The sequence below is a fragment of the Heptranchias perlo genome, unplaced genomic scaffold (assembly GCF_035084215.1).
Source record: "Heptranchias perlo isolate sHepPer1 unplaced genomic scaffold, sHepPer1.hap1 HAP1_SCAFFOLD_579, whole genome shotgun sequence".
Classification (NCBI taxonomy): domain Eukaryota; kingdom Metazoa; phylum Chordata; class Chondrichthyes; order Hexanchiformes; family Hexanchidae; genus Heptranchias; species Heptranchias perlo.
Window position 1 is genome coordinate 49,507 of NW_027139601.1, and position 13,026 is coordinate 62,532.

The 13,026-nt window shown below is 56.1% G+C and overlaps 1 protein-coding gene across 1 annotated transcript; it reads left to right on the top strand.

Annotated features, from left to right (window-relative positions):
• The first annotated feature begins 447 nt into the window (after positions 1-447).
• zgc:103759 (U8 snoRNA-decapping enzyme) lies at positions 448-11,085 on the top strand. The gene is made up of 3 exons (XM_067980355.1): positions 448-634; positions 6,507-6,782; positions 10,326-11,085. Exons 1-3 carry the CDS (start codon positions 494-496, stop codon positions 10,545-10,547), a joined length of 639 nt encoding a protein of 212 aa, XP_067836456.1. The 5' UTR covers positions 448-493; the 3' UTR covers positions 10,548-11,085.
• The last annotated feature ends 1,941 nt before the right edge of the window (positions 11,086-13,026 follow it).

Sequence of the window (13,026 nt, forward strand, 5' to 3'; positions counted from 1 at the left end):
TGCCCCTGATTCATCTGTGGAGCGAGCGCCTGGCCATTAGCCCCGCCCACTGGGCGGGTTCCAGTGGGCGGCTCGGTCGATGATTGGACCGGCCCAATGTCAATCTGGCGGCCGCGTATTTTCGCGCCTCCTTATTGGTGAATGAAAACGTCAGTCTGCAGGCGTTGCGGCCGGTGATTGGAGATGGGGGCGGGGCCCGGACGCGATGCGGCCGGTGATTGGTTGTGGGGGCGGGGTCCGGACGCGGTGCGGCCGGTGATTGGTTGTGGGGGCGGGGTCCGGACGCGGTGCGGCCGGTGATTGGTTGTGGGGGCGGGGTCCGGACGCGGTGCGGCCGGTGATTGGTTGTGGGGGCGGGGTCCGGACGCGGTGCGGCCGGTGATTGGCTGTGGGGGCGGGTGGGGGCGGGCCCGATGCTGCCGCTGGCCGCGGGGGCGGGTCGGGGACCGGGACAGGGCTGAGAGGCGGCACCGGGCGGCCGGGTGTCGGCGAGATGTCGGAGCCGGGCTATCGGGCCGTGTCGCGGCGGGAGTCCCGCTCTCTGGCCGGCTACAAGCACGCCTGTCACGCCATGCTGTACGCGGCGGAGCCGGGCAAACTCTTCGGGAAAATCCCCCTCAGGCACGCGCTGCTGGTGGGTAAATAGTGAGGGGAGAGAGGGGGGGTAAATAGTGAGGGGAGAGAGGGGGTAAATAGTGAGGGGAGAGAGGGGGGGTAAATAGTGAGGGGAGAGAGGGGGGTAAATAGTGAGGGGAGAGAGGGGGGTAAATAGTGAGGGGAGAGAGGGGGGTAAATAGTGAGGGGAGAGAGGGAGGTAAATAGTGAGGGGAGAGAGGGGGGTAAATAGTGAGGGGAGAGAGGGGGGTAAATAGTGAGGGGAGAGAGGGGGGTAAATAGTGAGGGGGGTAAATAGTGAGGGGAGAGAGGGGGGTAAATAGTGAGGGGAGAGAGGGGGTAAATAGTGAGGGGAGAGAGGGGGGGGGTAAATAGTGAGGGGAGAGAGGGGGGGGTAAATAGTGAGGGGAGAGAGGGGGGGTAAATAGTGAGGGGAGAGAGGGGGGGGTAAATAGTGAGGGGAGAGAGGGGGGTAAATAGTGAGGGGAGAGAGGGGGGGGTAAATAGTGAGGGGAGAGAGGGGGGTAAATAGTGAGGGGAGAGAGGGGGGGGGTAAATAGTGAGGGGAGAGAGGGGGGTAAATAGTGAGGGGAGAGAGGGGGGGGGTAAATAGTGAGGGGAGAGAGGGGGGTAAATAGTGAGGGGAGAGAGGGGGTAAGTAGTGAGGGGAGAGAGGGGGGTAAATAGTGAGGGGAGAGAGGGGGGTAAATAGTGAGGGGAGAGAGGGGGTAAATAGTGAGGGGAGAGAGGGGGGGGGTAAATAGTGAGGGGAGAGAGGGGGGTAAATAGTGAGGGGAGAGAGGGGGGGTAAATAGTGAGGGGAGAGAGGGGGGTAAATAGTGAGGGGAGAGAGGGGGGTAAATAGTGAGGGGAGAGAGGGGGGTAAATAGTGAGGGGAGAGAGGGGGGTGAATAGTGAGGGGAGAGAGGGGGGGTAAATAGTGAGGGGAGAGAGGGGGGTAAATAGTGAGGGGAGAGAGGGGGTGAATAGTGAGGGGAGAGAGGGGGGTGAATAGTGAGGGGAGAGAGGGGGGTGAATAGTGAGGGGAGAGAGGGGGGTGAATAGTGAGGGGAGAGAGGGGGGTAAATAGTGAGGGGAGAGAGGGGGGTAAATAGTGAGGGGAGAGAGGGGGGTAAATAGTGAGGGGAGAGAGGGGGGTAAATAGTGAGGGGAGAGAGGGGGTAAATAGTGAGGGGAGAGAGGGGGGTAAATAGTGAGGGGAGAGAGGGGGGTAAATAGTGAGGGGAGAGAGGGGGGGTAAATAGTGAGGGGAGAGAGGGGGGGGGTAAATAGTGAGGGGAGAGAGGGGGGGGTAAATAGTGAGAGGAGAGAGGGGGGGTAAATAGTGAGGGGAGAGAGGGGGGGTAAATAGTGAGGGGAGAGAGGGGGGTGAATAGTGAGGGGAGAGAGGGGGGTGAATAGTGAGGGGAGAGAGGGGGGTTAATAGTGAGGGGGGAGAGGGGGGTGAATAGTGAGGGGAGAGAGGGGGGTAAATAGTGAGGGGAGAGAGGGGGGGTAAATAGTGAGGGGAGAGAGGGGGGGTAAATAGTGAGGGGAGAGGGGTAAATACTGGGGGGAGATAGGGGTGAACAGTGAGGGGGAATGGGGTGAACAGTGAGGGGGAATGGGGTAAACAGTGAGGGGAGAGAGGGGGGTAAATAGTGAGGGGAGGGGTAAATAGTGAGGGGAGGGGGTAAATAGTGAGGGGAGGGGGTAAATAGTGAGGGGAGGGGGTAAATAGTGAGGGGAGGGGGTTAATAGTGAGGGGAGAGAGAGGGGTAAATAGTGAGGGGAGAGAGGGGGGTAAATAGTGAGGGGAGAGAGGGGGGTGAATAGTGAGGGGAGAGAGGGGGGTGAATAGTGAGGGGAGAGAGGGGGGTTAATAGTGAGGGGAGAGAGGGGGGTGAATAGTGAGGGGGGAGAGGGGGGTGAATAGTGAGGGGGGAGAGGGGGGTGAATAGTGAGGGGAGAGAGGGGGGTGAATAGTGAGGGGAGAGAGGGGGGGTAAATAGTGAGGGGAATGGGGTAAATAGTGAGGGGAGAGGGGTAAATACTGGGGGGAGATAGGGGTGAACAGTGAGGGGGAATGGGGTGAACAGTGAGGGGGAATGGGGTAAACAGTGAGGGGGAATGGGGTAAACAGTGAGGGGAGGGGGGTAAACAGTGAGGGGAGGGGGGTGAACAGTGAGGGGAGGGGGGTAAATACTGGGGGTATAGGGGGTAAATAGTGAGGTGAGGGGGAATGGGGGTAAATAGTGAGGGGAGAATGGGGGTAAATAGTGAGGGGAGAATGGGGGTAAATAGTGAGGGGAGAATGGGGGTAAATAGTGAGGGGGAATGGGGGTAAATAGTGAGGGGGAATGGGGGTAAATAGTGAGGGGGAATGGGGGTAAATAGTGAGGGGGAATGGGGGTAAATAGTGAGGGGAGGGGGTAAATACTGGGGGGAGATAGGGGGGTAAACAGTGAGGGGAGGGGAGTGGGGTAAATGGGGAGGGGAGTGGGTAAATAGTGAGGGGAGGGGATAAATACTGGGGGTATAGGGGTTAAATAGTGAGGGGAGGGGAGGGGGTAAATAGTGAGGGGGAGGGGGTAAATAGTGAGGGGGAGGGGGTAAATAGTGAGGGGAATGGGGTAAATAGTGAGGGGAATGGGGTAAATGGGGAGGGGGTAAATACTGGGGGTATCGGGGGTAAATGGGGAGGGGAGGGGGTAAATGGGGAGGGGAGGGGGTAAATGGGGAGGGGAGGGGGTAAATGGGGAGGGGAGTGGGGTAAATGGGGAGGGGAGTGGGGTAAATGGGGAGGGGAGTGGGTAAATAGTGAGGGGAGGGGATAAATACTGGGGGTATAGGGGGTAAATAGTGAGGGGAATGGGGTAAATAGTGAGGGGAGGGGGTAAATACTGGGGGTATAGGGGGTAAATAGTGAGGGGGAATGGGGGTAAATAGTGAGGGGGAATGGGGTAAATAGTGAGGGAGAATGGGGGTAAATAGTGAGGGGAGAATGGGGGTAAATAGTGAGGGAGAATGGGGGTAAATAGTGAGGGGGAATGGGGGTAAATAGTGAGGGGAGAATGGGGGTAAATAGTGAGGGAGAATGGGGTAAATAGTGAGGGGATAGGGGGTAAATAGTGAGGGGGAATGGGGGTAAATACTGGGGGTACAGGGGGTAAATAGTGAGGGGGAATGGGGGTAAATACTGGGGGTACAGGGGGTAAATAGTGAGCGGGAATGGGGGTAAATAGTGAGGGGGAATGGGGTAAATAGTGAGGGGATAGGGGGTAAATAGTGAGGGGGAATGGGGGTAAATAGTGAGGGGGAATGGGGTAAATAGTGAGGGGATAGGTTGGAAATAGTGAGGGGGAATAGAGTAAATAGTGAGGGGGATAGGGGGTAAATAGTGAGGGGGATAGGGGGTAAATAGTGAGGGGGAATAGGGGGTAAATACTGAGGGGATGGGGTAAATAGGGGGAATGGGGTAAATAGTGAGGGTGAGGGGGAATGGGGTAAATAGTGAGGGGAGCAGGGGGGTAAATAGTGAGGGGGGTAAATAGTGAGGGGAGCGGGGGGGGGTAAATAGTGAGGGGAGCGGGGGGGGTAAATAGTGAGGGGGTAAATAGTGAGGGGAGCAGGGGGGTAAATAGTGAGGGGAGCAGGGGGGTAAATAGTGAGGGGATAGGGGGTAAATAGTGAGGGGATAGAGGGGTAAATAGTGAGGGGATAGGGGGTAAATAGTGAGGGGGGATAGAGGGGTAAATAGTGAGGGGGGATAGGGGGTAAATAGTGAGGGGGAATGGGGGAAATACTGAGGGAAAATGGGAAATACATACTGAGGGGTAATGGGGGATATACTGGGGGGGGATGTGGGTTAAATACTGGGGGGGGGAACGTGGGGGTAAATACTGGGGGGGACGTGGGGGTAAATACTGGGGGGGATGTGGGGGTAAATACTGGGGATGATGTGGGGGTAAATACTGGGGATGATGTGGGGGTAAATACTGTGGGGGAATGGGGGTAAATACTGGGGGGAATGGGGGTAAATACTGTGGGGAATGGGGGTAAATACTGGGGGGGACGTGGGGGTAAATACTGAGGGGAATGGGGGTAAATACTGGGACGTGGGGGTAAATACTGTGGGGAATGGGGGTAAATACTGTGGGGAATGGGGGTAAATACTGGGGGGAATGGGGGTAAATACTGGGGGGGACATGGGGGTAAATACTGTGGGGAATGGGGGTAAATACTGGGGGGGACATGGGGGTAAATACTGGGGGGGAATGGGGGTAAATACTGGGGGGGAATGGGGGTAAATACTGGGGGGGGAATGGGGGTAAATACTGGGGGGGACATGGGGGTAAATACTGGGGGGGAATGGGGGTAAATACTGGGGGGACATGGGGGTAAATACTGGGGGGAATGGGGGTAAATACTGGGGGGGACATGGGGGTAAATACTGGGGGGGAATGGGGGTAAATACTGGGGGGGACATGGGGGTAAATACTGTGGGGAATGGGGTAAATACTGGGGGGGACGTGGGGGTAAATACTGTGGGGAATGGGGGTAAATACTGGGGGGGAATGGGGGTAAATACTGTGGGGAATGGGGGTAAATACTGTGGGGAATGGGGGTAAATACTGGGGGGAATGGGGGTAAATACAGGGGGGGACGTGGGGGTAAATACTGTGGGGACGTGGGGGTAAATACTGTGGGGAATGGGGGTAAATACTGGGGGAATGGGGGTAAATACTGGGGGGAATGGGGGTAAATACTGGGGGGAATGGGGGTAAATACTGGGGGGGACGTGGGGGTAAATACTGGGGGGGAATGGGGGTAAATACTGGGGGGGACATGGGGGTAAATACTGGGGGGAATGGGGATAAATACTGGGGGAATGGGGGTAAATACTGTGGGGAATGGGGGTAAATACTGGGGGGAATGGGGGTAAATACTGGGGGAATGGTGGTAAATACTGGGGGAATGGGGGTAAATACTGGGGGGGACGTGGGGGTAAATACTGGGGGAATGAGGGTAAATACTGGGGGGGACATGGGGGTAAATACTGGGGGGGACATGGGGGTAAATACTGGGGGGGATGTGGGGGTAAATACTGGGGGGAATGGGGGCAAATACGGGGGGACGTGGGGGTAAATACTGGGGGGGACATGGGGGTAAATACTGGGGGTGATGTGGGGGTAAATACTGGGGGGGAATGGGGGTAAATACTGGGGGGGACATGGGGGTAAATACTGGGGGGAATGGGGATAAATACTGGGGGAATGGGGGTAAATACTGTGGGGAATGGGGGTAAATACTGGGGGGAATGGGGGTAAATACTGGGGGAATGGTGGTAAATACTGGGGGAATGGGGGTAAATACTGGGGGGGACATGGGGGTAAATACTGGGGGGGACATGGGGGTAAATACTGGGGGGGATGTGGGGGTAAATACTGGGGGGAATGGGGGCAAATACGGGGGGACGTGGGGGTAAATACTGGGGGGGACATGGGGGTAAATACTGGGGGTGATGTGGGGGTAAATACTGGGGGTGATGTGGGGGTAAATACTGGGGGGGAGCAGGGGGGGTAAATACTGAGGACGAGGGTGTAAATACTGAAGGGGCAAATAATGGGGGTGTTGGGTAAATACTGAGGGGGTGGGGGATAAGTACTGGGGGGGAGTGGGGGTGTGCAGGGACGTAAATACTGGGGGAGTGGGGGTGAATACTCACGGAGCTGGGCTTCAGGCTGTCCGGTGCCCATATAATGCAGCCTCCTCTCTGGCCCCCAGCCTGGGATGGGGGCCCCGGAGGTGAATGACGGGGAGAATCCCCAGCACTTTCTGCCTGCTATATCCCGTTTACCCTCTCCCTCCCTCCCTCCCTCCCTCCCCAGATGCAGATGCGGTTTGATGGGAAGATTGGTTTCCCCGGGGGATTCGTGGACACTCGGGATGGCTCCCTGGAGGAGGGGCTGAACCGGGAGCTGTCGGAGGAGCTGGGCTGTGACCCTAAGTGGCTGCGTATCGCGGAGGCAGACTACGCCAGCTCCCACGCCACCGAGGCGCTGCCGCAGAAGGTGGTGGCACACTTCTACACCAAACGGATCTCGCTGGACGAGCTGCGCAAGGTGGAAATGTCCGCCGTGCATGCCAAGGACCACGGGCGCGAGGTAAGAGAGCTGAGCCCACACCAACCCGCGTCCGTACAGCGCCATTAACACAGTAAAAACGTCCCGAGGCGCTTCACAGGAGCGTAAATCAGACACCGAGGAGCTATTGCGACAGGGAAAACAAAAGCTTGATCAAAGAGGAGGGTCTGAAAGGAGGAGAGAGAGAGAGAGAGAGACGGGGTGGGGGAGAGGTTTAGGGAGGGTAATTCCAGAGCTTAGGGCCCACAGCTGAAGGCACGGCCGCCAATGGTGGAACGATGGAAATCGGGGATGGACAAGAGGCCAGAATTGGAGGAGCGCAGAGATCTGGGAGGGTCGTAGGGGCTGGAGGAGGTTACAGAGATAGGGAGGGGGGGCGAGGGCCATGGAGGGATTTGAACACGAGGATGGAGAATTTTAAAATGGTGGGGTTGCTGGACCGGGAGCCGATGTAGGTCAGCGAGCACAGGGGGTGAGGGGTGAACGGGACTCGGTGCGAGTTAGGACACGGGCAGCAGAGTTTTGGATGAGCTGGAGTTTTCGGAGGGTGGAAGATGGGAGGCCGACATGGAGAGCATTGGAATAGTCAACTCCAGAGGGGGCAAAAGGCACGGACGAGGGTTTCAGCAGCAGATGGGCTGAGGCAGGGGCGGAGACGGGTGATATTACGGAGGTGGAGGTAGGCGGGGTTGGTGATGGAGTGGATGGGGGGGGGGGAGAGGGGTTGGAAGCTCTCCTTGGGTCAAATGGCAGGTCGTTTAATCTGTTACACTGGACCAACAGTGGGCTCCATGTCCAGGGCACCGAGCTCCCTCCCTCTCTCCTTCCAGCTGTACAGTTCCACATGGTTCCTCAGCCCCTCCGTGACTCTCCTTGGTCTGACCCTCGACTGTGCGTGTCGTTGGGGTTGTCGAAAGGTTGGGAGGGGCAATCAGCCGAGCCTGACCTTGATGGGCACATACCTGCACTCTTCAGTAGGGGTCACTGGACACTGACGAACCACATTTACTTCAGTGATGTGGAGAGACTGGAGAAGCTGGGGGTTGTTCTGCTCAGAGCAGAGAAGGTTAAGGGGAGATTTAATCGAGGTGTTCAAAATCAGGAAGGGTTTTGATCGAGTAAATAAGGAGAAACTGTTTCCAGTGGCAGGAGGGTCGGTAACCAGAGGACACAGATTTAAGGTGATTGGTAAAAGATCCAGCGAATAAATAATTGAAAAGGATAAATTCACAGGGCTACCGGGAAAGAGCAGGGGGGGGAGTGGGTCTAATTGGAGAGCTCTTTCAAAGAGCCCGCACAGGCACGATGGGCAGAATGGCCTCCTGTGCTGTATTATTCTGTGAGCAGCAGGATCCCGGATTTTAGTTTTCCTTGCTCACCCACCTCCCCTCACCGTGTCAGTGGATTAGAACAGAGACGACAGCCTGTGTCTCTAATATATGTAGTGAAAATAACATTGTGACAGTTTCTGCACAAAGCTGGAGAGGTGCCACCAGGTGATTCACACTGCAGTGCCGGGTACCACGTGGCTCACTCTGCAGCACTATTGAGTCACTGGGGATTAAAGTAACACTTAGACACCAGTATACACTGAGCTGCACTCTGCATTACACGTGGACAACACCAGCTGAGACCTGAGCCCCTCCATTTGCTCACTCTTCCTTCGTTCTGGGGGTGCGGGCGTCGATGACAAGGCCGGCATTTATTGCCCATTCCCTGGCTGCCCTGAGAAGATGGTGGGCCTTCTCCTTGGACCCACTGTCACGGTTTTAATACAATGGAGTGGCTTGTTAGGTCACTTCAGAGGGCAGTTAAGGACCACCCAGCTGGTGTGGGACTGGACTCACATATAGGCCAGATCGGGGTAAGAACGGCAGGTTTCCTTCCCTAAAGGACATTAGTGAACCAGTTGGGTTTTTACAACAATCCGACAGCTTCATGGTCACTTTTACTGAGACCAGCCTTTTATTTCCAGATTTTTAAACCTGAATTCAAATTCTCCAACTGACTGGATTATTAGTCCAGGCCTCTGGATTACCGTGTCAGCTGTGACTCAGTGGTTAGCTCTCCCGCCTCGGAGTCAGAAGGTCGTGGGCTCGAGTCCCCACTCCATAGACTCGAGCACATAGTCCAGGCCGACACTCCCAGTGCAGTACTGAGGGAGTGCAATACTGAGGGAGTGCTGCACTGTCGGAGGTGCCGTCTTTTGGATGAGACATTAAACCGAGGCCCCGTCTGCCCTCTCAGGTGGATGTAAAAGATCCCACGGCCACTATTGGAAGAAGAGCAGGGGGAGTTCTCCCCGGGGTCCTGGGGCCAATATTTATCTCTCGACCAACATCACTAAAAACAGATGATCTGCTCATTATCACATTGCTGTTTGTGGGATCTTGCTGTGCATAAATTGGCTGCCACGTTTCCCACATTACAACAGTGACCACACTTCAAAAAGTACTTCATTGGCTGTGAAGCTTTGGGACGTGCTGAGGTGGTGAAAGGGGCTGTAGAAATGGGAGTTCAGTCGTTCTTTACTAGTGCAGTAACATAGCCACTATACGACCATCCCCTCTCAATTCATTGCTGCTTGTAACATGCCTTTGTCTGTCTGTGTTTGTCTGAAACCTGTTGGTGATGACTGTAGCCCATGCCCCGCTCCCAGATAAACAGAGGGTACAGAATGGGAATCACCGGGACACAGGCTGATTCTGTGAGCGAGGAAATCTGAAGCGAGCCAAGGAGCCAGTGGGACCCACTGTGTGTCTGCATTCCCCCTTTCTATATAGGAGGCAGTGTTCACCTGCACCCAGTCTCTATGGCCCCCTGTAACAGAGGGTGCAGGTGGTGATACAGGCTCGTGCTGGGGATCAGGGAGGGCCCTATCCTTTCCTTCACCCACTCCCCCCGCCGTCCGCCCAATTCCATTTTCTCTTTCCTCTCCCCTCTCTGATCTCCGTTCACCACTGCTGGTTACATCGAATGTACAGCACAGAAACAGGCCATTCGGCCCAACAGGCCTGTGCTTATGCTCCACGCGAGCCTCCTCCCTCCCTACTACATCTCACCCTATCACCCTATCCTTCTATCCCTTTCTCCCTCATGTGTTTATCCAGCTTCCCCTTAAATCCATCTCTGTTATTCCCCTCAACCACTCCCTGTGGGAGTGAGTTCCACATTCTCACCACTCTCTGGGTAAAGAAGTTTCTCCTGAATTCCCTATTGGATTTATTACTGACTATCTTATATTTATGGCCCCTAGTTTTGGTCTTGCCCACAAGTGGAAACATTTTCTCTACGTTGACCCTATCAAACCCTTTCGTAATCTTAAAGACCTCCATCAGGTCACCCCTCAGCCTTCTCTTTTCTAGAGAAAAGAGCCCCAGTCTGTTCAGTCTTTCCTGATAGTTGTTCCCCAACAGTGTAGCTGGGATCAGGAATGTTCTGTGACGGTGGGGGGGTGGGATTTTGGGCATGGACCTATGTGGTACCTCTGTGTATCTCATTGCCCGGAACGCCTACCAAAGGCCTCCCCTTCACCCTTTCTTCCTTTCCCGAATCTGCCCACAGGTAATGGGGACCATCCGGGTCCCGCTGTACACCCTGCGCGACGGTTTCGGGGGACTCCCAGCCTTCCTGACCAACACCTTCATCGGGAACGCCAAGGATCAGCTGATCTACGCCCTGCGGACCCTGAACCTGCTGAGCGAAGGGGAGCTCCAGGCAGCTGTCGGTGCCAGTCGGGACGGGTATGAATCGACGACAAGTCGATCGGGCAAAGGGTGCCCGTAAAGGATTGCCGAAAACACTTGGACTCGTGGGAGGGGAGGGGGACGGGGAGAGCTCTCTACAAGGCTGGAGTAGAGCTCCATTGCATGTCATAGAAACCAAGCACTGAAACAATGTCTGTACAGCAGTTTTGTTCCTGTTAGTCACACGCAGTACCACCCACAGCCCACCAACCCAGGAGGTGGGAACCAGCACTGAGCGTGGGTTGAGGCTGAATCTCACGCCCTCCAACCCCCCACCCACCCTCGCTTGCTTAATCTCTTTTTAGCCAGCACTGCGTTAAAGGTAAGTTTGACGCTTCGAAAAGGGATTCAGTGAACTACACAGTGTTGCCATGGCAACACATTCAGATCCCCCTCTCCAGGGAGGAGACCACCGTGGGTTTAACCGTCCCCGAGAGCCTGGGTTATCGCCGGGGTGTTGTGCGGCCCCTGAGGGTACGTCCAGCGCACGTTTGGGCTCGAGTTTCACGCCTATTGTGATTGGAGGGGGCGCGGCGGTTCTGGACAAGGGCACAGTGGGCTCATTCCTGGGGCGGGGGTGTGGGGGGATGTGTGTTGGTTGGGGGTCACTCGTCTCGTACAGGTAGCAGTGTTCTCCCCCCTCACTGTCTGTTTGGGGTTCAGCGGGGTTGTATTGTGAGGGTGGGGGCTTGTATCATAGCCCCCTTCCCCCCCAGCAAGGACCCCAGGCTGCCCAGTGCTTTCCCAGTTAGAGGCAGGGGTTGTATTTTGATCCGAGTTGGCCTCTCTCACACACACACACACACACACACACACACACAGGCATTTAACCTGTCGGCACGGCAGTGATGTCATTGGGTTGCCCCTTCTGCATTGTAACGGACAGAATCTTAACATTAAGGTCATTCCCAGGTCTGGGAGAGCGCTGCCCTGTTTTTAGAAAGGGGGCCTGGTTTATTCAGACCAGCTGTGAACACACAACACAATGTAGTTATAGCGGGCAGGATCACCTCTGTTGGAGTCACTCGCTGCTGCAGTTAAATTGGCCGCGACCTGCCCCTACCCAGAATCGAGTTACTCTCTGAAGGGGGCTAAGTAGGTTCCGTCACCTCTTGGGCAGCTTAAGTCCTTCACCCGGGCCTTCAGCCAGTAATCTGTGGCTTAATGAAATCTTCCACGGCAGGAGTTATTGGAAACAGCACAGCTGCTCACCCGATGGGTGGGAGAGGGGAATCATTGACAGTCACTCACCTGCTTCCAACACATCTCTGCCAATCGAGCAATCCTCCTATTTACATTGCACCATATCACACCGAGAAATGCCTCAGCACTTTGCGTACCCTGAATTGTTTTGACGTTCAGTGACAGTTGTATAGGCGAACGGGGACAGTCGGTCTGCATCAGCTACATCCCACAAACAGCAACGGCCAGTTAACCTGTTATTCATGGGGCTGGTTGAAGGAAGAATATCGGTCTGGACACTGGGGAGCACTCTTCCTCCATGGGCTCACCCAACACCCGCCTGAGAGGGCAGACAGGGCCTGGGTTTAACATCTCGTCCGACGATGGCACTCCGACAGCGCAGCGCTCCCTCAGTACTGACCCTCCGACAGCGCAGCGCTCCCTCAGTACTGACCCTCCGACAGCGCGGCGCTCCCTCAGTACTGCCCCTCCGACAGTGCGGCGCTCCCTCAGTACTGACCCTCCGACAGCGCGGCGCTCCCTCAGTACTGACCCTCCGACAGCGCGGCGCTCCCTCAGTACTGCCCCTCCGACAGCGCGGCGTTCCCTCAGTACTGCCCCTCCGACAGCGCAGCGTTCCCTCAGTACTGACCCTCCGACAGCGCAACGTTCCCTCAGTACTGACCCTCCGACAGTGCGGCGCTCCCTCAGTACTGCCCCTCCGACAGTGCACTGGGAGTGACAGCCTGGATTGGGGGCTTGTGTAGAGTGGAGCTCGAAACCACAACCTTCGGACTCGGGTGTGTGTGCGCTAACAACTGAGCCAGACTGGGCAAGAGGGGGGATCGGTCCGTTATAAGGGGTCGTGATATTGTTCTTGTGTATATTTATATTTAAGTTTTGAATGTATTTTATTTATTTATTTTGCTATCCTGTCTGAGGGTTGTTGCCCTCGGAGGGGTCAGGGTCAGGGTCGGTCACCCTGTTGTGGGGTAATTGGAGCTCCAGTGGACCAGTGACTGGACAATCAGCTGCTTCTATCCCACTGTCCAGCCCCTGGGTCACGGGGGGTGGGGGCAGGTCAGTAACCCCACTCTCCCCACACCTGGACAGAGTGTGGGACCCCCAGGTACTGGGGGAGGGGGGGGCAGGTCAGTTACCTCTCTCTCCCCACACCTGCACAGAGTGTGGGACTCCCAGGTACTGGGGGAGGGGGGCAGGTCAGTTACCCCACTCTCCCCACACCTGCACAGAGTGTGGGACCCCCAGGTACTGGGGGAGAGGGGGGCAGGTCAGTTACCCCACTCTCCCCACACCTGGACAGAATGTGGGACCCC